Raw genomic sequence first — 24767 nt, 5'->3', positions numbered from 1 at the left:
TAAACACAGTAATGTATCAAGTTCAGTGAAAATAGCAATTGCATCACGTTACCTGTTTTTGTTGAACAAATGTTAATTTGTTAATGACTACTTTTCCTGCAAATAATACAAAGTTCTGTAGTCAGAAGGTCACCTGAGTAGCCTAAAACTCTCACATTCAAACCAAACAGAGTTAGATTTTAGATGGCAAAAGGGCCATTGGTTCTGACATGCCAGCTTCTCTTAGCAATGTATAGAGAAGAATACTGTCCAGTTGAAAACTTCTTACTAAAAATTCAAACCACCAACATTGCTTCCTAAGTAAAAATCCTGATCTTGGTTTTAAAGGAAAACATTATTCCACAAATTTAAAAAAAGTTCCTAATGACCTTTAAGTTTGAGATGTGGTATACAATGAAAGAAAAACTGCTTGTACAAAGCAGTAAATGATTATTTTCAGCCAACATGGATTTTGCTGGATCTGGCCAAACAGAGCAGAGAGACTGAAGCAGTGGGCAGAGGCGACTTACAGTTAAACATTACTTTCTGAGGGAGGAAAAAGAATGAAACAACTGTATGGCAAACATAAGGCAGACCCCTGGCATTTGTTTTGACTATTTAGGGTTCATCTGAAAGTTCCATACTGTACTTCATAAATGCCCCATGTATGTGTGTGTTTGTGTGTGTGTGTGTGTGTGTATATATATATGCATGCTAGTATATAGGGGAGAATCAAATGGATGGGTGTGTCCCAGGAAACATCTAAGCTAAGATGTTTTAAGATTATACAAGGACTACTTAAACCTTTCAGTTGTATTTTACCATATTTCAAGGAGAAAATTATATTTCAAGGTGAATTTTCTGAACCTGGGGTTCAAGAGAGACTCAGAGTGTTCCTATGAGTGTCATGCATCTACTCTGCCCGAGTTTTCCTGAATTCATAGCAAAACAAGTTTCCCCAGCTGTACCTTTTATTTATACCTTAATGTTAAACTTACAAAGGAAATATCATGAACGATGGGGTAGGAAACCGAACTCTATATTTCCACAAAAGACTACCCACCTAATTACCAAACACTTCAAAATGAAGATGACTCAACTGTGAAGTCCTTGTCTGGTGGACTCTAAGGATACCTGAAACTAAAAAATCTGAGGGGACAATGAGTAGAGGTTAAATATCCCCCCACCAAGGGCAGCCTCACTTCCACCACTCTTGTCTCTACAGCCTGCAGGGTCACAGGACTATGCTTATAATCTGGGGTGAGCACTCAGTAAGATGTGCTCTCTCTGGGCAGTGTTAAGTCACAGCACATGCAGAAATCACCTCTAGAATGAAAAGGGCTCATCTGGAGAAAATGGAGTTCCATGCTCCCTAACCCTGAAAGCTGCTGTCACCGTAAGACGACAATTAGAAGCAAAAAATACCTTCACTTTTAGAGGTCAGTTTGCTGAACTTTTGTTCAGCTTCAGTTTAGATTCAGGTGCAAAATTAAATTCATTGTGGAATCAAAATATATTCCACTATTTTATCATATGGAATACTATGTATAGGAAATGACTCAATCACTTTCACTCATGAAAGCCTCTGGACTGTTCTGCAGAGGAAGAAGACAGCATGGACAAGGAAAAGCACTCCTCTGAACAATGGCTTCCTAGGTTCATCTTTCAAAACGAGGGCCAAACTATTAATTACTGCTAACACACATTTCGGGAAGAGCCAACTCTGAAATGTGTAGAACAAAAAATTTATTCAGAGATCTCTTGGATGCTTTTCTCCTCAAAAATAATGAAAGCAGGAAGAGTTCAGATGGAAATGGGGCTACTGTGGGTGAAAAATTTTTTCTGAGATAAATAGCAAGGATCTGTAAATAAATCTCTAGGATTAAATGAAGAATTTTAGAAAGACAACTTGTTTTTTGTGTGTTTGTTTCTATAAATTATACTCCATCATGTCTTAGTATTATATAATGGTTAAGAGACGAGATTCTATGCAATAGCTCAAAAGCTAGACTGAGACCAGAGACTCCATAGTGTGCTTCTTCCACTTCTATCTTTCTGCTTCCAAAGTAGACCGATGACTATTTAAGCATGTTTGGGGACATATTCCTTGGCATCCTGTTCTTGTTGGACCTGGCTACTCAGATGAGTGAGGATCACATTTCAACTTCCACGGGGATTCTCTTCTACCCAACACAGTTCCTGGGGTATGGACTTCACCCTCGCTCTGAGGGTTTCCACAAAAAATCCTGAGATGCGATCAAGACAAGCAGAAGTGATGGGGAATGGACAGTGAGTGGACAGAAAGTAGCAGTGGTTTGTTTCTGTCAGATGACCAGCAGATTATTCAATTATTCTGTTTCCTTCATTAGCATACATGATTTGAAGCAACTAGACTTACAGTGTATTTATTTAAAATTTTATGGCCAACTGTCAATCACATTTTGAAACTACTTAATTTTGTTTGATTTTAGGCCTTGTCTCTACTTCAAGATGCTGCAGACAAAGGTGCTAGGGCGATCAAGTGCAGAGCTGACCAGTTATCTTTTGTGAGGGAATTTACCGACTTTCAATTTAATAATAAACTTTGTTTTTTTTACATTGTGGGATCCTCAAATCCCTTTCCCTTTAGCTTGTTTAACTCAGGGCTGGTGTTTTGACCTATTCCTGCAGAATACCTTTTCCCTACCATTTTCTTCTACTTTCAGAGCAATGGAAAATGTTTGTGCTATTCCAGTTTTCCTTTCTCAGAATTCTTCATTAATAAAGTAAGAGAAATATAGATATTCAACCCAAAATCTGCATTGTTGCTCCTAGCATATCATTTGCCCCCAAACAACAAAGACTGTCAAAAATGGTAATACAGCCACTGTCACCTCAAAGAGACTGCTAAATTCAAATCCCTATGGCTGCTAAATGCACAAAGATGATTTCTATTGATAATCACATAGAAATTAAAAAGCAAAACATAATAATATCACTGCACAGGGCCGAATGTTTTGCTGAAACATGTCCTCAGATAACCCTTATGGCTTTGGAATTCTACCATGCTTTGAAAATCACTCATGCACGCATCTCCGCTTTAATTCTTGATTTCTAGCAAAATTTAGGAAGGACTAAGGCTACTGAGTATGGACCTGGTGCTATTTAAATTTCAGAAACCTCGGGGAGGTGCACTCACCGCCTCTCTAGCGGGCGCCCATCACTGGAGATGCTTCGAGGAATGTTGGCAGCTCTTTCTGGAGGAGGCATCTTCCCGTCACCTTTTCCAGCATTTAGCCGTGAGGTCATGGGACTCTGTACCTGGGATGGGACTTGAGGGGAATGAGACCCCTTGTTGGCATTCCGCTGCCATTTGTTATTGTTGCGGAAGGGAAATTTGAACTCATATGAAACACCTTCATTCATTTTGTACTCCATCACTGGCATGCGGTAGGTTTCGGAGCAGCTCCTATTAGGGGAAGGCACAGGGAGAAAAACAATTAATACTCCTTTCTTGTTGGTGGAACACACTGATTCTCATTAACACTTAAAATGGATCCAAAACTTCATCTTCTGCCTCTGATCCTCTTTCAGCCCTATAATTATTTTCCTTTCAAAAACCAGAAACCCGGGCAGTGCTGACCATGCTTTCCTTTACTCAATTCCAACTGTTGAGTCTCTAAACACCAAGAAGACACAAGGTCACCCTGGGAGTGGACACAGCTGTAGAAGACCTAAGAGGACAGGGAAGCAGACCCTAAGAACACAACCTTGACAGAAACAAGCAACCAGCTCTGAACACCTTCACTGCATATCACAACTGGGGGCTTAAAAGGGGGTACCCTGAGAGTGAAGAAATTAAGTTAGGAGAAGTCTTAAAATCCAAAGCAAAAGCTAAATTTAGCTAAGGAGCGGGAAAAACCCAATTATAGAAATACTAAAATTATTAAATCCCTGAGGGACAAAGCATAATCTGAAATCAGACTTTATTTTTTTAAAGAAAGAAATCTCTCATAGCAAGGCCGTCCCCAGGCAGCAGCCTGAGTGAAATTAATGGCAAGCGTAAATGTTTTGTATTTTACCATTTTGTGCCACCATCTGAAACTCAAATTCTCAGGAAACGGGAGCCCACTTTCCATTCTTTATGCCAAATGATGGGGGGAGGTATTGTTGGTCATAAGCCTGATTGACAAATTCTATTCTCATTAAAGCAATACCTCAAACCATGCATTTGAATTTCATCACTAAGTGGAAAAATGACTTCCTTCTCATAGGAATGTGAAGGATTGGGAAAACGGGTGAGAGGATTTGGTAAGAAGGGTTCACAGAGCAACTGTGAAACAGCCCTTCACAAGGCACTTTAGAAGTAAGGTAGGGAGAGTCCAAAATGTCACTGACGGGAAGACTAAGGGGAACGCAAACCACACAGAACAGCTGCAACTCTAATTTTAAAGTTTCTAGAAGCCACATTAGAAAGTAAAACAAAACTGGTGAGATTATATATTTAATGTAGCCTGAGATATTTAAAACATCATTTTAACATGTAATCACTATTGAAAAATTACAGAAATATTGTATGTTCTTCTTTGTCTGACATGCATCCCACACTGAGCTAAACCTCAGCCACCTGCTATTTCTGCCACTTCTGATTGCCTTTTGTAGCAGGGGTAACCGCTCACTGGCTTCCTGGTCTCTCACTTATCTCTGCAAAACACAAGAAAGATATATGGAATCAAAAAGGAAATAGGCACTGAAACACAACGACTAAAGCTGATTTTTAATGCCATGCATAAATATTCCTAAAAGGATTTTCATTCTATCATTTGAAGCAAAATTTAGTGTTTAAGAATGGTAACTATAATAAAATAGATATAACTGTAATGGTTGGACACTAATCCAGCCACATTTCAGCATCTCTGAAGTGGATACCTACTATCTTTATCCTCTCTTCATCCAAGAGGAAATGGAAGGAGGCCTGGAAGGATTAACTTGCCCCAGTGTATACAGCCAGGAGGTGGCAGAGCAGGGGTTTAGACACAGAACTAGTCTTCCTGCAGGCCAGTTTTATTCTATTCTCCTAACTGAAGAACATGGCTCCAACCCCCCAGACATTATACACCTGTAGTGACTATCACATCTTATTCAAGGCATAGCATATAGCAAAAAGGAAAATTCAACAACTTTTACAGACCAAATTGAAGAGTTGTGGCAGCAAGAATGATAATTACAGTGGAAAAAGTGACAAATGGTGACTTGCTGAAACCACAAAATTAACCACTCACTGTCTTTTTCAGTCTTTTTATTCTTTCTTTCATTTCTGATTTCTCATTACTCTCTCCTTTTTCTTAATCACTAAGAAACACTGAGAAATATTTGAACAGTGCATTGAACAGAAACATTAAACACTGGACTCTTGAGTCAGAAAAGTCTTGTCTGAGGATAGCTTGGTCTCTAGAAGCCACATGACTCTGGCTCAAAAACAAACAAACAAACAAACAAACAAATAAACAAACAAAAAGTATTCAACTTCTTTCCACCCGTTTATCTAAAAAATGAGATCTGACCCAGATAAATTCTCACAACCCTTCCTGTTCTACTGCAGTTTGATTCAGCACTGTCATACCAAAAAAAAAAAAAAAAAAAAAAAAAAAAAAAAANCCTTTGAAGCCATTTCTAAAGGGAGGAGGAGGAGCAGGCCAGTTTATAGCTGCCTGTTTAGAGAGACCAAGGACAGCAGACAGGCAGCAAGCAGAGGAGTGCAGAGCACTTGGAGAGTGTCCTAGGTTGAAACCCCACTGCCTCGGGGGCTACCTTGAGTCATGTTTTGTATCCTGATTTGGGAGAATACTAAATAAAAATATCTGTGTTGTGATGCTGCTGCTGCTGCTGGGGATTGAACCCAGGGCGTTGTGATGCTGGGCAGGTGCTCCACACTGAGCTATATCCATAATTCTTAATGTCTATGATGATGTGCTTAAGGAAACCAAAAATGGCTAACAGGTTCATCAGCTCTAGTTAACCAAAGCAGGATATGCATGTAGGGCATTTTCAGAATATTCCCACTCCTAAATAAGTAAGTAAATAAATAAATAATGATAAAGTATTTTTTACTATATTTTGACAAATCTTGGGTCTTCTAAGAAACAAGCAGTATTAGGAAGTACTATTACAAGCAAAGTGTGGATGTAACTGAAGTATGTTTAGGTTATCATTGCTGCTTACCTTTAAAGTACACAAATAACCTATCCCAACTGTTTACATTCTGCCATCTGATAACTATAAACTGATGTAAGATCAGGCACAGGGAATGGTCATTTTAGGAAGAAATACGATAAATAACTTTGTCTTGACTTTAGAAGACCTAAGAATTAACTGCCAAAGCTTAAGAGAAATTCTTAGAAAATAATGGCTAAATAAATAACAAATTGTTTAAAAGGTCATTTGATTCCAAATCCTCAGTACCAAAAAAAGTAGTTTGGCCTTTATATGTAACTTGTTTGTTTTTAGTTCTTGAATGGTCCTTGATTGCTTTCTTTAAAAACCACAGGCTAGTGGCCCTCACAGAATAAACGTTTGTGACTCCTATGCAATACCAATGGAAACATCTCAGTTTCATCTGTTAGCCAAGCATTTTTTTCTCTTTTTAAGAGAATGACTTTGAAAACTCAGAGGTCTTAGATGCTGATGGTCAAATGCAGAGGGGTGACAGAGGCAGGTGAGGGGCCTCTTTCAAGCAGGACTGTTTCCCTCATGCTGTGCTCCCAGCTGGTCCTGTTCACTTCTTGAACAGCTACTGCACCCTCCCAGCTGCCTCCTCTTCATCATGGAAATGAAGTTGCCATGAGCCAGTTTGTATTCTCATGTAAAAATACACACTCAGGGGTCTGTATTCCAGTTGCCCTGAGGATGCCTGTGACCCCCCTCAGCTCCTGGAGGCCTGTTCTGCCTCACTCTGGAGCTGCCTTAAAGAAATGGTTGACAGAGAAGGGAGAGTGACTAGTCAAAGAACAGAGTAATTAGTTGCTAGGAAAACAGCAGTGGGAGTGTAAAGTGCGGAGGAGAAGAAAAAAATGACAGAAGTGCATTATCTTATTTTGTTGAACACTGTAACGGGTGTTAATGCTTCAATGGGTTCCCTTTGAAGCCATTTCTAAAGGGAGGAGGAGGAGCAGGCCAGTTTATAGCTGCCTGTTTAGAGAGACCAAGGACAGCAGACAGGCAGCAAGCAGAGGAGTGCAGAGCACTTGGAGAGTGTCCTAGGTTGAAACCCCACTGCCTCGGGGGCTACCTTGAGTCATGTTTTGTATCCTGATTTGGGAGAATACTAAATAAAAATATCTGTGTTGTGATGCTGCTGCTGCTGCTGGGGATTGAACCCAGGGCGTTGTGATGCTGGGCAGGTGCTCCACACTGAGCTATATCCATAATTCTTAATGTCTATGATGATGTGCTTAAGGAAACCAAAAATGGCTAACAGGTTCATCAGCTCTAGTTAACCAAAGCAGGATATGCATGTAGGGCATTTTCAGAATATTCCCACTCCTAAATAAGTAAGTAAATAAATAAATAATGATAAAGTATTTTTTACTATATTTTGACAAATCTTGGGTCTTCTAAGAAACAAGCAGTATTAGGAAGTACTATTACAAGCAAAGTGTGGATGTAACTGAAGTATGTTTAGGTTATCATTGCTGCTTACCTTTAAAGTACACAAATAACCTATCCCAACTGTTTACATTCTGCCATCTGATAACTATAAACTGATGTAAGATCAGGCACAGGGAATGGTCATTTTAGGAAGAAATACGATAAATAACTTTGTCTTGACTTTAGAAGACCTAAGAATTAACTGCCAAAGCTTAAGAGAAATTCTTAGAAAATAATGGCTAAATAAATAACAAATTGTTTAAAAAAGAGCAAAAATACCATGTGTAAGCGCAAAGAAAGAGGGAAATTAAAAAAAAAAAGCAGTTGATTAAATTTGTTCCATCAAGAACCCTCCCCAGAGGCAAAGAAATTAAGTTTTCGACATTGCTGCTGGCTTGGCAGGAGCTGGACAGGCAGGAGGGCCTGGGCTTTCCCTTTGGGAGAAGGCTGGAAACCAAACTGCTAAGGCATCAGGAGCAGCACCAGAGCATCTGAAGCCAATTCCCAGCACATGCAGATACAGTAGGAAAAAGCCTGTAAGTCATGTTCAGCTGTCCAGGCTCAGGAAGCAGGGCCCAAAACAATACTCTGAGTTTGGAAGAGCAATGAGGTACCAATGAGAGAGTGAGTGTCATGAAACATGAAAGAGAAAATCTGATGGGCCGAGATGCTGAGCATCTTTGAATGTGAAGTGGCCGATGCTTCTCAGCTATTGGTGCAAGGTGCTTTAAATGGATATTACCAGACATCTATGTAGCAGCAACTTTATGCATACAGAGATGTAAATCCTAGGACTGGCCTCAGTTACTTTTTCTAGCAGCTGCTGCCACATGCTGAAAGGGAGCTGTGTGCTAAGTGTGACTTTCCATGGAAGGAACTTTTAGAATGGCATGTAATCCACTGCGCTTCCCAACACCTTACTTCCATACTTTCTAGGAGATGTTCTACATGGTACACAAAGCCTGCTGTCAAGTCTCTGCATCAGCTGCTAACTCAGACCTACCTCCGTGGGGTGCAGTCTTCATGGGGGGGAATGATGACAACTTTCACTGTGACGGATGTTCTCAGGAGATCGATCATCTGCTCATGGCTCAGGGTGGCCACTGCCACCTTGCAGATTTCCACCAGGCGGCTGCCCTGCCTCAGCCCTGCCTGCCAGGCATAGCCATAGGGCTCCACATCTGCCACAATGCCCTCATAGTTGACATGGAAGCCAAGCTGTCCTAGCCCATTTCTTCGCAGAGTCATTTCCACTGATTCACAACCTTTTGAAACAAACTAGAAAAGGAAACCAAAGTTATTGGGGTTGACCTGGAAAAACATTGCAAGCAGCGTTATTTCTGAATACCTACTGCCGACTGAAGGGTAGGCTAGTTAATTTCCCCTTTACTAGTCTCTATTCAATAGGCCAAAAGGAGCATATTTGTTGCATCCAGAGAGCTCAATGGTTTTCCTAAAGTTACAAGGAAACTTCTAACAGAGAGAGGAGTTGGCAGCAAAAAAAAACTATTCTGTTACTCAACTCATTTTAAAATACTCAAGGTAGCAGATACTCAAACAAAAATCTCTTTTCAACTACTATTTGAAATTGGTTGGAATGCAATATCAGTCACCAAGGCAGTGGGATCAGCTCACATGCAAGTGAGCTTCTAACACAAACACATAGTAGATGGGTCCTCTCCCCCATGTTCGGATATTTTTCCAAATAAGTGATGGGAAACACAAACTGAGATAAACTCTGTGTCACTTCACATTAGCAAGGAGTTCCCAGAGGTGCAAATAAGCTTCAGTAACCTGACCCTGGTCGGTACTGAAAACTTTCTGAAAGAGAAACTGCATTTGTGTGGAAGGAAAAGACTCACCTGTAGCCTTCTGACAATTTCTTTGATATCCTCATTGCTAATAAAACTTTCCACTGAAACACACTCTCCTCGCTCATAGAAGATTTTGAGGCTTGTGTCAGTGGAAGTCCACCCCAGCACGTCTCTGCAGGAACAGTTGAAAACCACACTCTTTGTTTCCTGTTCGATGAGGACGATGAATTCATTGGAGATCCCTAGGAGGCAGTCTAGTTCCATAGCCTTGGTGTAGTCTTTAGCACGGACTGCCCACACTATGGCCCCCATGCTACTGAGCTCAGCTCCTGGATATGGCTTTGACTTTTCCTTCTTCTTGGAGGCCAGAGAGATGAATGGAAACTTGCCTGAAGGGTCGATAGGGGTGTTGGTAACATTCTTTTCGGCAAGATCTTTCAGGTATTCCTGGCGGGTGCGAGTTGCCATGGCCCGAAACTTTTCTGATTTATGAGCAGCATTTTCTGCATTAATCACTTTGGCCAAAAGGAAGTCCCTGAACACATTTGACTTGGGGAAAGTGACCCCTTTAGGGATGGGAGGTCCAAAGGAAGGCACATCTCTGGACCTGGTGACAGCCACACTGAGACAAAAAAGCAAAGATCAAAGGCAAAGAGCTATGTCATTATTTCTCAGTTTCACAATATGAAAATAAAACCTATTTTCATAAAGACAGGGCTAGGGTGTAGGTGAGTAGTAGAGCACTTGCCCTGGGTTTGATCCCCTGCATTGGAGGGGGGGGAAAAAAAAAGACATACCTCAAAAGAAAAATAACTACTCACTTTCACACAGGGAACAATGTACATTTCTGCTTAGTATAAGCATACTTTTTCATACAACTATATTTAAGCTTTAGAGAACATAAATTTTTATTCAGGCAAAAATATACAAACAAAAAAAAAAAAAACCTGAAAACTTTAAGTTATAACTTTCATTTTTTAACTGATTAGATTCATATTATACATATGTAACTCCATAAAAAATTACATAGTATTTTTGCACAAAAGAATATGTCAGAGAAGGAGTTTAGAATGTACATAGTTAGACTGATCTATGACATAAAGGATATGTAAGGAGTTGAAATCAGAGATAAAATTCAGGAGATGAAAGATGACTCCAATAAAGAGATATTCTGAAAAGAAACCATGCAGAAATCCTCAAAATGAAGGAAGCAATAAACCAAATTAAAAATTAAATGTAAAGTATCACCAATAGACTAGAACCCTTGGAATACAGAACCTCAGGCAATGAAGACAAAATATATAATCTAAAAATAGAGTTGGCCACAGAGAGTTGATGAACAGAACTTCTAAGAATTATGCAATAACATTAAAAGACCAAATTTAAGATTTATTGGATAGATGAAGGCATGAAGATACAAACCAAAGGAATGAGCAATCTTTTCAATGAAATAATATCAGAAAATTTCCCAAACCTAAACAATGAAATGGAAAACCAAATATAAAAGGCTTACAGGACCCTAAATGTACAAAATTACAACAGACCCACACCAAGGCACATTATAATGATAATACCTAACATACAGAATAAGGATAGAATTTTAAAGACTGCAAGAGAAAAATATCAGATTACACAGAGGGGGAAACCAATTCAGATCTCAGCTGATTTCTCAACATAGACCCTCAAAGTTAGGAGATCCTAGAATAATATATATACCAAGCTCTGAAAGAAAATGGACGCCAACCAAGAATTCTATATCCAGCAAAATTAAGCTTCAGATTTGAAGTGAAATAAAATCTTTCCGTGATAAACAAAAGTTAAAAGAATTTACAACTAGAAAGCCTGAACTACAGAATATTTTGTTCTCAACAAAATATTCAATGAATATGAAATGAAAAAAAAAACACAAAACAAAACAGTGAAAACTAGCATAGGGAGCAACTACACTAAAGGATCAATCAATCAAAAGAGAAATTCAACTTAAAAATCAGAAATGAATAAAATGACCAGGAATATAAATAACCTTGAACATTAATAGCCTAAACTTATCGATTAAAAGTCATAGACAGAGCTGGGCATGGTGCACATGCCTGTAATCCCAGCAGCTTGGAAGGTCGAGACCGGAAGATTGAAAGTTCAAAGCCGGCTTTAGCAATAGCGAAGCCCTAAGCACCTCAATGAGACCCCATCTCTAATTGAAATATAAAATAGGGCTGGGGGGTGTGGTTCAGTGGTTGACTGCCCCTCCTGAGTTCAACCCCTGGTATCCCCACACCAAAAAAAAAAAAAAGACTGGCAGATTAGATTTAAAAACAAGACCTAATAATATGATGTCTCCAAGAGACTCAACTCATAGGCAAAGACATCTACAGAATGAAGGTGAAAGGATGGGAAAACACGTATCACTCACATGGATCATATAAACAAGCAAGGGTTTCTAGCCTCATATCAGATAAAGTGGACTTCAAGCCAAAGTTAATCAGGACAAAAGAAGGACATTTCAGACATTTCATACTGATTCAGGGAATTATACATCAACAAGTTAGATAACAATTATAAATATTTATGCCCCAAACAATGGAGCAACTACATATATCAAGCAAACCCTTCTCAATTTCAAGAATCAAATAGACCACAACACAATAATACTGGGTGATTTTAACACACCTCTCTCAACATTGGGTAGATCCTCCAAACAAAAATTAAACAAAGAAACTATGGAACTAAATAATACAATCAATAATTTAGACTTAACAGACATATATAGAATATTTCATCCATCAATGAAAGAATAGACTTTCTTCTTAGCAACACACAAATCGTTTTCTAAAACAGACCATATCTTTATGCCACAAAACAACTCTTAGCAAAAAAAAAAAAAAAAAAGAGAGAGAGAAAATACCGTGCATTCTATCATACCATAATGGAATAAAATTAGAAATCAATGATAAAATAAAAAATAGAAGCTACTCTAAGACATGACACACTAAATAATATGCTACTGAATGGCAAATGAATAACAGAAGAAGTTAGGGATGAAATAAAAAAATACTTAGAGGTAAATGAGAATAGTGATAAAACATACCAAAATCTGGGTTGGGGTTGTTGCTCAGCTGTAGAGCACTTACCTAGCACGTGCAAGACCCTGGGTTTGATCCTCAGCACCACATAAAAATAAATAAATAAAGGTATTGCGTCTAACTACAACTAAAAAATAAATATTAAAAAAAAATACCAAAATCTCTGGGACACTATGAAGGCAGTGCTAAGGGGAGAGTTCATGGTATTGAGCTCATTCATTAAAATAATAGAAAGTCCAGAAATAAATGACCTAACATTACATCTCAAAGCCCTAGAAAAGAAGAACAAATCAACACCAAAAGCAGTAGAAGACAGGAAATAATTAAAATCAGAGCTGAAATCAATGAAAGTGAAGCAAACAAAAAAAAAATTCAAAAAATTGACAAAGTAAAAAGTTGGTTCTTTGAAAAAATAAAAATTGATAAACACTTAGCCACACTAATGAAGAGAGAGAGAACTCAAATTACTAAAATTTGTATGAAAAAGGAAATATCATGACAGACACTCCTGAAATACAGAAGATAATCAGAAACTATTTTAAAATTTATACTCCAATAAAATAGAAAACCTTGAAGACATCACCAAATTTCTAGAGACATAAAACCTACCCAAACTGAATCAGGAGGACATACACAATTTAAACAGATCAATTTCATGAAATAAAAGATGCCACCCAAAGCCTACCAAACAAGAAAAGGCCAGGACTAAAGAATTCTCAAGTGAATTTTACAAGCCTTCAAAGAAGTATTAACACCAATATTCCTCCAATTATTCTATGAAAAAGAAAAGGAGGGAACCCTTCCAGACTCATCCTCTAAGGCTAGTATCACCCTGATACCAAAACCAGATAAAGACACATCAAGGAAGAAAACTTTAGACTAATATCCCTGATGAATATAAATATAAAAATTCTCAATAAAATTCTGGCAAATAATATACAAAAAGATACAAATGCACTGTAATCCAGTAGGGTTCACCCCAGGGATGCAATGTTGGTTCCACATACAGAAATCAATAAACATATTCATCACATCAACAGACTTAAAGACAAGAATCATATGATTATCTCAACAGATACAGAAAGAGCATTTGACAAAATACAGTACCCCTTCATGTTCAAAATACTAAAAAAAACTAGGAATATAGGAACATACTTCAACACTATAAAAGCTATCTATGCTAAACCCAAGGTCAGCATCATTCTAAATAAAGAAAAATTGAAAGCATTCCCTCTAAGAAGTGGAACAAGACAAGAATGCCCTCTTTCAGCACTTTTATTCACTGTCCTTAAAACTCTAGCTATAGTAATTAGAAGAAAGAAACTAATGGGATACAAATAGGAAAAAGAAGACCTCAAACTATAATTATTTGCCAACAACATGATTCTATATTTAGAAGATGCAAAAAATTCCACCAGAAAACTTCTAAAACTAATAAATATATTCAGCTAAGTAGCAAGATATAAAATTGAGACCCAAAATCAAATACATTCCTATGCATCAGTGATGAATCCACTGAAAGAGAAATTAGGAAAACTAACCCATTCACAAGAGCCTCAAAACAATAAAATACTTGGGAATCAATGTAACAAAAGAGGTGAAAGACCTCTACAATGAAAACGACTGAACACTAAAAAAAGAAATTGAAGACAACCTTAGAAGATGGAAAGATCTCCCATGCTCTTGGATAGGCAGAATTAATATTGTCAAAGGGCCATACTACTAAAAGTATTATATAGATTTAATGCATTTCCTGAGGGGCTGGGGTTGTGGCTCAGTGGCAGAGCACTCGCCTAGCATGTGTGAGGCACTGGGTTTGATTCTCAGCACCACACAAGAAATAAGTAAATAAAATTAAAGTATTGTGTCCATCTACAATTAAAAAAAAAATCCCAATAACATTCTTCATAGAATTAGAAAAAGCAGTCATAAAATCCCTTTGGAGAAATAAGAGACCCAGAATAGCCAAAGCCATCCTTAGCAAGAAAAGTAAAGCAGGAAGCATCACAATACCAGACCTTAAATTATACTACAGAGCTATAGTAACAAAAATAACATGATATTAGCACCAAAACAGATACACAAACCAATGGTACAGAATAGAAGACACCAAGACAAACCCACATAAATACAGTTATCTCATACTAGACACAAAGGTGCCAGAAACATACACCAGAGAAAAGATAGCCTCTTTCAACAAATAGTGCCGGGGAAACTGGAAATCCATATGTAGCAAAATGAAATTAAACCTCTATCTCTCACTCTGCACAAAATTCCACTCAAAGTGGATCAAGGACTTTGGCACTAAAATAGAGACCCTGAGCCTAACAGAAGAAAAAGTAGGCTCAACTCTCCACATGTCAGCTTAGGAACTGACTTCCTTAACAAGACTCCTAAAACGCATGAAGTAAAATCAAGAATGAATAAATGGAATGGAATCAAACTAAAAAGCTTCTTAACAGCAAAGGAAACAATCAAGATAGCCTACAGAATGTGAGAAAATCTTTACCACCTGCACTTCAGAGACAGCATTAATCTCTAGGATATACAAAGAACTCATAAAACTTCATACCAAAAAGCCAAATAACCCAATAAATAAACGGACTAAGGAACTGAACAGACACTTCACAGAAGAAGAAATACAACCAGTCAACAAATACATGAAAAAATGTTTGACATCTCTAGCAATTAGAGAAATGCAAGTCAAACCTACACTAAGATTTCATTTGACTCCAGCCAGAATGGCAATCATCAAGAATATACGCAACAATGCCAGGCATGGTTGGCACATGCCTGTAATCTCAGTGGCTTGGGAGGCTGAGAAAGGAGCATCACGAGTTCAAAGCCAGCCTCAGCAAAAGTGAGGTGTTAAGCAACTCAGTGAGACCCAGTCTCTAAATAAAATACAACAAAGGGCTAGGAATGTGGCTCAGTTGTTGAGTGCCCCTGAGTTTAATCCTTGGTACCCCTCCAAAAAAGAATACAAACAACAATAAATGTTGGTGAGAATGTGGGAGAAAAGGTACACTCATACATTGCTGGTGAGACTGCAAATTGGTACAACCACAATGGAAAGCTGTATGAAGATTCCTCAGAAAACTTGGAATGGAACCATTATTTGACTCAGTTATCCAACTCCTCACTTTATACCCAAAGGACTTAAAATCAGCATACTACAATGATACAGCCATATCAATGTTTATAGGAGCTTAATTCAAAATAGCCACATTATGGAACTTTCCTAGATGCCCTTCAACAGAAGAATGGACAAAGAAAATGTAGTATATATACACAATGGAATATTACTCAATCTTAAAGAAGAATGAAATTATGGCATTTGCCAGTAAATGGATAGAGCTGGAGAATATCATGCTAAGCAAAATAAGCCAATCCCCAAAAACCAGAGGACAAATGTTTTCTCTGATATGCAGATTCTAATTCACAATAGGGGTGAGGGAAAGAAAGAATAGAGGAAATCTGGATTAGACAGAGGGAAGTGAAGGGAAGAGAGGGGGTAAAGGGGTAGGATGGAAACTAGAATAAATTGGATATTATTAACCTATGTGCATATGTGATTACAGGACTAGTGTAATTCTACATTATGTACATACAACCAGAAGAATAAGAAATTATATCCCATTTATGTATGATGTGTCAAAATCATACATAACAGCATACATACATAAGTTATACATGATAGCATTCTACATTTATACATTCTACTGTCATGTATAACTAATCAGAACAAATTTAAAAAAAGAATAAAACCTGTTTAAAACCTGTATATAGTTTGGGTGGGGGAGGTTACTATAATCACAAAACCTTTCAGAACACAAATATGCACACTATTTCAGATATGATAACTATAGGCAAAAAGCTTATTATGAAAATGTCATAAGATGCGTGATCTATCAGAAATAAATTAAATTTTTAATCAAATTAAATAAATATTTTTTGTTGCCCTCTGTGTGAGGCATTATGCAACCACATAAAAAGCACAATTTTAAAATAAAAATGCTGAGTAACAGAATGATTATAATCTTTATATAATGGCAACAGTGCTTTAAAATCTTATTTTTAAAATGAGCTATTCTTTGGTCCAAATTCTTTACTTTTGGTATGTGATTCTGACAATCCACTTATGAGAAACATTTTCCTTTTCCCATTCCTTTAAGCTAGATTTATATAAAAAAGCCTCTTCCAGTCATCATCATCATTATATTTTATATATATATATATATATATATACACACACACACACACACACACACACATACTATTAATAGCCTATTAATTTTAATCTTGAAAGGAAAAATTTCTCCTGAAACAAATTAAGTGGAAATGGAGAGACAGAATGTTTTATATCATGTTCTAAAATTACATGTGACATTGTGGCCTGAGTTTAAGATAGTTGGAAATGATGATTCTAACTCATCAAACAACCCTCTTTCCAAATTATTTAAAAAGTCAGTTATTGAATTGCACTAAGTATTAGGGAAGTGATATAGAATGCATGTCTCTTAAACTCCCAGAACAGAAACTTCAAAGTGTGCACCTTTCAAATTAAATTGAAGAGCTCTGTTTCATGTTTTCTTTATTTTAGGAAGCATCTGCTTTAAGATATTCAAATTTTCTTTTCAAAAAATAAACATATCTTAAGAAAACAGGATAAATAAAATTCAAAAATTTTAGTATACAAGTTATATTCCAGTGGAATGGAAAGCTACATTACTCTGTCAGAAGATGCTATGGAACTGACGAATTTTTGGTTTTCACAAATTAAGAGAAAAAAAAAAAAAAGACTACCTGATTTACTTTATGACAAAGAAAGGCTGTGAGCAGTGCTCCATATTCTGTTGGAGAAGAGTTCCACAGAAACCTCTGAATGCATGCATTATGCTTAATTATCCCTGTGTTAGAAGGGCAATTTTTCTTGTCTATTGTGCACTGTTTGACTTGAATGCTGACAGCTGTATTTTTAATTTGATCATGTTATATATTTTTTTCTTCTGAAGTCAAGCAAAGATACTGAAATCCAGATTAGTTACATTTTTTAAGAGGAATCCTGAAAGGATCCAGAAATATTTAATATCTTTCATTTTAAAATTGGCAACTTCTCTTGCTAATTTCACTCAAATTGCCATTCTTTCTCAGAAAACAGCTGTGATTGTATTTTAAACAGGAGAGAAAAATTCTTAGCAGGGGGTGTGATTATGAGCACATCCATCTACTTATCCCCAAACCCACTGGCTTTCTATAGATCTATTTATTAAGTGATAGAACTTTAGGCAAATATATACTGAAAACCCACCAATAATTAGAGTTCTAGAATGAACTATGAAGGAAAGAACTGAATCTTTAACATGTAATTATCAATGATTCACCATGGTAGAGAAGTAAATGATACAGACACTAAAATCAGCTTTGCATTATCAGAAATAGAATCCCTGTAGAAGATGAGGAAGATGATACCCTAGAATGCCCTTTTCAGATAGAGTTTTGTTTTGTATAAATCTAACTTTCAAGGTTTCCACAAGGTTAAAAGCTCATTAATTTAGATGCCACAAATTCTGAACTCTTGATAATAAAAGTTTAAGTTAAATAGAATATTTTGATGATAAAAAATAAGCCTGTTCTGAAATTTCAGTTTGCTATATATGGATCCTTAAGACATATTAATTATAAATGGTTCTTGCTATTTTAAAAAGCAGATTCCAAAGAACCTATGCTCAGACACATTTGTATTAGCCTAGTTTGCAATTCTGCATCTTAGAAAAAGTACATTCCTTAAAATTATAGCCATTCCTTATTCACCTAGCATCGTTAAGGGCTGACATATTCTACCCAAGAGGGTTATCTAGACATCAGAGGTTGAAGCAGTTGGGGAAACTTAGCAATGGAAGAGAAATCAGGGAAATCAGTGGTTTTCAAACTCTTCCAATGAAATCTTGAGTTTCATATTAAAATTCGTCTCAATTTTGCATTCTTCCAAGGAATATTTGTATCCCATTTAATCTAAACTACGTTTTCTAAAACTTTTGAGGACAACCAAAGGACCAGGAAGGTGTCCTGTGATTACCCCTCATGATTAGCCAGTATTACAAGTAGCATCCTGTGATTTGCCAGCAGAGGACTCAAACCCCTAGAAGTAGTTCCCACCAGACTGAGTTTCTGGAGGGCTAAGCCCTCTTGATCCTTCACGTAACATAGGGCCTAGCATATAGGAGGAGCCTGATGAATTGTTGACAGACAATTGAAATGAAATGGTTTGTGTAGAGTTGTCAAGACTGTGCTAGGGTGGGAGATAAACTCTAAATAGCCAAAGCTCTTGATAAGAACATATTACTCGCTCTGAGTTAAGGTTTCTTGGGTGGAGTAATATGTCTTGATACTCAATTTCAAGTTGATATGTAAGAATGCTCCAGAGACATCTGAACAGAAGTCAATGGGAAAAAGAGAAGAATAAGATACTTGAACTTTGAAAGCATGGAAACAACAATAAACAATAATTCCTAACAACAACTTTAAAAGAAAGAGGACACAGAAAATGCCAAATAGTAGAGGCTCTCTTCTTGGAGCGTGGGTCAGAGTGCCATCTTGGGGAGTTTCCCAAGAAAGTGGACCTGGGCAAAGGATGGGAAAGATCAGTGGCAAAACAAACATAAGCCACTCAATCTGTCTTTGGAAAGCATTTGATTTCTAACAGTACTCAGTCACCCAATATTTCACTGAGTTCTTCCTATATGCTAGCCACTGTGTTAATGATGAGGATCAAGGGTGAGTATGTCATAGGCTCAGCCCTTCAGATATTCAAAGTCTGGTGGGAACTACTTCCAAAAGTTTGAGTCGTTTGCTGGGGGGAAATGCAGGGTAGTACTGGTAACCTTCTGGAAAAGGCACTTTAGTCCTGGCAGGTCAGGGGGGCCTTCCCAGAGAAAAGAAAAGCAACAATTTATCAGATGACGGAGAAGCAGAATGTGTGGGGACAGGCATCCAGCCCAGACAACAGAGAGACAAGGTACAGCACATACTTTTTGAGGAGGCTAAGTAGCTACACAAGAGCGAGGTGCCAGTTGGGAAAGGAGTTGTAGAGCTGCCTGAAGAGACTGAGACAGGAGAGGCCAGACCTGAAAGGCCCCATCCAAAAGGCTATGCTAGGGAATCGAACTTTTCCCTAAATAATTTTTTAAGTTCAAAGAATGACATACACAGGGCTGGGGTTGTAGCTCAGTGGTAGAGCACTTGCCTAGCATGGTTGAAACCCTGGGTTTGATCCTCAGCACTACATAAAAAACAAATTAAAAAAATAAAGGTTAAATTCTTAATTTTTTTATTTATTTTTTTTAGTCATACATGACAGTAGAATGCATTTTGATATATAATACATACATGGAATGTACATATATCAATCATATTGTCTATTCTATTCTGCTGCCCTTCCTATCCTCCCTACTAATCCCCTCTCCTATCGTTTCTCTCTATCCAATCTAATGTGACACACTTTTTTTTTTCTTTTTCTCATTACAACATCATATATGTATTCTGTATCACAGTGAGGTTCTCCTTCCATCTTCTGTGCAACTCTCCTTCTCCCTCTTTTTCCCCTCCCACCTCTCTTCCCTATTTAGTGGTAGTCTTCTTCTCATGCTCTTCTAAATGTTAAATTCTTAAAAAAAAAAAAAATAGAATAACATTCAGATTTTTTCCTTAGAAAGGTCAGTTGCACTGGCTAATGGAGTTGCTGATTAACATGGCTTGATCTTCTGAAAGAAATTTCTACCACTTGACCCATTTTGGCTTTTTCTTCTTCTTAGGTAAAACTTGCAAAAAAAAACAACTTTTTTTTTTTTTTTGTGGTGCTGAGGATTGAATCCAGGAAAGTTCTACCACTGAGCTACATCCCCAGCCCCCTTCTTTTTAAATTTTGAGACACAGTCTTCTAAGTTGCCTGGGTTGGCCTTGAACTTGCGATACTCCTGCCTCAGAATCCCATGTCCCTGGGATTATAGACGTGCACCACCATGCCTGGCCTGAATTCATTTTTTTTTTTAAAGAGAAGGCAGAGGACAGACAGGACATTTCAGGAGCTTGTACCACACTCCTTTACTTATTGCTGGATTTTAAGTAGATGTCAAGCAATCTTCCACTGCACAGAAAAATGAATTTTAACAACTAAGGGGTTTCACAATCTGGTCTAGTTCCAAGTGCTTTCTGAGCTACATTATACTGACTCTTCAACATTATTACACTTTAACCATTGAAAAGAATTTTTTTCCTGAGAGAAGTAACTTATTTTTACCTTCCTAGAAGTAGCTACTGGTCAGAATTAGCATTTGTTTTGAAGACACAGGGTCATTATTACAAGTACTTATTACTATGCTAGTTTAAAAATATTCTTTAACTTCATCAAATAGGGAGCCAATGGTCCTATCTCCAATTGTTTAAGATACCTTTATATTTTTTATATCTTTTTGTTTCAATTAGGATCCAAATAAAATCAACACATTGTAATTAATTAGTCCATCTTTTAAAAAATTTCTCATTTAATGGATTCCCCTGCACTTCTCCCATCCTTTTATCTCTTGTAATTTATCTGTTGAAGAAACTGGACTGTTCTTGTTTGGAGTTGTCCAGAATGTGAATCTTGTCAACTAAAGGTGCTCCTATGTCTTTTCCATGTCCTATAAACTGACTTGCCTAGAGCCTTGATCAGATTCATATTTAACTTGGGGAGAGAGGAAACATGACTACCTTATAAGAGCACACATCTTTTTTTTTTGTGATGTTTGCAGCCTTTGATGATCAATGCCAGATCCAATAATTCATTCGTTATTGAAAAATGGTGATATTCGACACTGTTTTAACAAGGTGAGGCCCTCAGGGGTGAATAAAGTACATTTTGTTATTTGCTCTCAAAGCAGATGTCCCAGACTACTATTCTTACTGAATTTGTATCTTTAATGTGAATACTTTCTCTGCATCTCCTCTAACGATAATCACATATTGATGTTTTTAGCATGTTCTTGCCCTTTGCTGCTCCTTCATCTTTTTGATTTGCAGCTTCTAATCTGCACTATCAACTGAGACCAAGCAATTAAGCTTATTGCAATGATACAAACAGAACAGGGCCTGGAGGGCCCTTTGATCAGTTATAGGGTAAGCTTTGTATGCAGACCTTGTGACTGATATCGCAGTCCTTGGCTTTGTCATGGCCATTCAAAGTTATTTGGCTTCTAGAATTAGTCAGTTTTTCCTAAACTTTCCAGTCCCCAGGAAGGCTTAATGACATACTATTCCAGGACCTTCTCTCTGGATTGACTGTAGGAATTTTTTTGTCCTCCAGTTAAATCCCAGGGTTTAGAATAGTGCCTGTCACATACACAAAAAAGTATTTGACAAAAGAAATAGTGAAAAATGAAAGATAAAAACAACTTCCAAAGGTATCTTTCTGTGTAAAAATTACCTATTACCTTGCATAGAAACACTGAGTACATTTTTCTAAAATTCTACAAAGGTTTCCTGGATGCCCTGAATTCCAAGGGCCTCTACTGCCTCATCCTCTTTTTTCTTGTGCCAGGGGTCTGCTTAGCAAGGCTTTTCACCCTCCATTCTGTCCCTATGCTCCTACTGCACCTAACCCTGACCACATAAAATAATTCATTTTGTTCTCATTGAATTCCTTCTGTGTTTAAAACATACACTGAATCCATTTTCTTTATATCCTTTATAACTTCAGTCTATACTGACCCTGAATTTCTCTACATGTTTATAATAAGATATTTCCCTGAGAAAAAGTTTCCAAGTTCCAGACCACAGACATCAAGTAGGTTTCAGCAAATAAACATATAAGCATAAATGAGAAATATTTGAGAAAATTGGAATGAAGAGATTTTAAATGATTAAAAGCATTTGAATTTCTCTAGTTACATCACACAGGAATAAAGTTAAATTATAATTAAAATTAGAATAAATCAATGTAGCTCTAAACTTTACACCAAAGTACTTCTAATGAAAGAGGCATATAAATTCATATTCCTGCTAGTCTGAGGATAGCTGCAGTAGGTAACAAATTTACAGCTGTGAAAATTCTTTGAGGACTCAGTTTTATTCTAAAATTGCCACAGATTTTCTTTTTTTTCTATTTTCTATTCTGCTTTGTAATATATCTATTTTCCTGAGAAAATGAGCTCCTCCTCATTGCCTCCTCCCACAGTAAAGGCTGCATGGGCCTCCAAATACCTCACCATAACCTACTTCATTTGAGAAGGTCAAAGAAAATTTTGATACCTAAAGTTTACAGTAGGAAAAAGTCATTACTTTATAATTTCTTGTGATTTCTTTTGGTGATATTACATATTGGTAATATCAATTATTTACTAATGGAGAAAAGCAAAAAATGTGTTGGGCTGCAGTCAAGCTTGGCAACTAGGAAATTTCAGACACATCTGTGTGGCATGAGTAGGGGTATTCAGTGTGCTTCTCTTGGCAGACTCCCATAGCATCATATGATAGGTTAAAAAGATTTGCTCTTTAGGCAACAGGTTAAATGTAAGAGAAAGCAAAAATCATGATTTCAGAGATAACAACAAAACAGCAAAGCAATGAAAAAGGCCATAACTCCTGCCCCATTAAGCAGTGTGCTTAGACTTGTGCTGTCCATTATGGTGACCATTGACAACATACAGCTTCCGAGTACTTGAAATCTGATTGGTGTGAGCAAGGAATATTAAATAATATTAAATTTTAATTAATATAAATTTTAAAACTGGCATTTAATTCAATTGAAATATTTTTTTAAAAGTGTGTCTGGAACAACCTGGGTGTAAAAATCTACCTTTTCAATTGGAAGTTTTATGAAATCTTAATACAGATTATGTCCACTGAAAATTTAACATCCTCAGATGTGCTGTTAAGTCTAAAATACACTCCAGATTGCAAAGACTTAGTCCAAAAAATGTAAATGTTACAGTATTTTTTTTTAATTTTAAGAATCACACTAGTCCAAGTTGAAATGTTAAAACTTAAATATATTTGGTAAATAAAATATTATATGGGGTGAAAAAACAGTATCAAAATTAATTTCACCTATTTCTTATTACTTTTTAAAAAATCTGGCTATTAGAAAAATATAAAATTAACATGTGATTTGTATTTTATTTTTTTTCTTTCCCTTCTTGTGGTAATGGGGATTGAACCCAGGGCCTCATGCATGCTAGGCAAGCACCATAGAGCTGAGCTACATCCACAGCCCTGGCTTGTATATTTCTACTGAACAGTACTGATTTAGACAAAAGCCTGAAAAAGAATAAATTTTCTTTAGAAGAAACTGTCTAGTTTTCCATTCCCCAAACTTCCAGGTGCCCATTCAAAAAGGACTTAGCTTTCTATCTACAAAGTAGTGTGAAATCCTTTTACATGAATCCAGTAGATAGCATGCTTCAAATGCTCAGGAATGCTCAGGTATTTTCTAAATAAAAAGTTATCCATATCAATTATAGCCAAATGTTCTGTGCTTATTTATTCATTCTACAACTACCCAAGCAGATTTCAAAGAGTATATCTTAGGTGAAGGGGCTTCAGATGTAGATCTACACTATCAGGGTTTCCATCCTGGAACTTAGGAAACTGAAGACCTCCCTGGTTTGGGTATTTACATAGGCTCAAGTATCTGAGAAATTTTGGAACATAGCTGCATGTCAGGAACAAGGACTACAAAAACCCACCTTTCATGGCTTGTGAAAGAGGGAGAGGGTAAGGGGAGGAATGGAATGGAAAAATAAAGTAAAATAGGGCTGGGTAGGTAGTTCAGTGGTAGAGTGTTTAGCTAGCATACACAAGACCCTGGTTCAATCCCCAGTACCCAACCCCCCACCTACATCTAATTCTTCCCAGTGAGAGTCAGCTGGACTCAGGCAAGTTATATAGCCATTGTGTACTTCAATTTCATTGTCTGAAATGGGGACAAAAATGGTACCTGCCTTCATAGGTTTTAAAGATTAAGTGAGGGAAAAGGAAAAGTACTGGAGAATAAGTCTGAACAAATTATATTGTGTGCATGTACAAATTACATAATAAACCTCACTATTATGCATAAGTACAATGTGCCAATAAAAATAACTGTTAAAACACAAAGAATGCATGAGATAATAATCACAAGTGTAATTTTAATTCTAATTACATATAATACAAAAATAAAGAACATGTACACACATATACACACACCAAGATTAAATGAGGTAACACATGTAAGGTAGCGAGAGTGGTACTG

At 37.0% G+C, this 24767-nt stretch overlaps 1 protein-coding gene across 15 annotated transcripts in view; it reads right to left on the bottom strand.

The window, feature by feature from the left end:
- Sipa1l1 (signal induced proliferation associated 1 like 1) overlaps positions 1-24767 on the bottom strand; it is a 358428-nt gene that overhangs the window by 51619 nt on the left and 282042 nt on the right. For all 15 annotated transcript variants that reach the window (XM_048798907.1, XM_048798909.1, XM_048798908.1 and 12 more), the window contains 3 exons: positions 9468-10041; positions 8609-8883; positions 3158-3427 (listed from right to left, as the gene is read on the bottom strand). In XM_048798907.1, coding sequence (XP_048654864.1) covers positions 3158-3427; positions 8609-8883; positions 9468-10041 — 1119 coding nt within the window. The remainder of the gene's footprint in view (positions 1-3157; positions 3428-8608; positions 8884-9467; positions 10042-24767) is intronic.

This window comes from Marmota marmota, unplaced genomic scaffold, assembly GCF_001458135.2.
Source record: "Marmota marmota marmota unplaced genomic scaffold, marMar, whole genome shotgun sequence".
Taxonomy (NCBI): domain Eukaryota; kingdom Metazoa; phylum Chordata; class Mammalia; order Rodentia; family Sciuridae; genus Marmota; species Marmota marmota.
The sequence above is the reverse complement of the archived record's forward strand: the minus strand, read 5'-3'. Positions and strand labels throughout refer to the sequence as shown.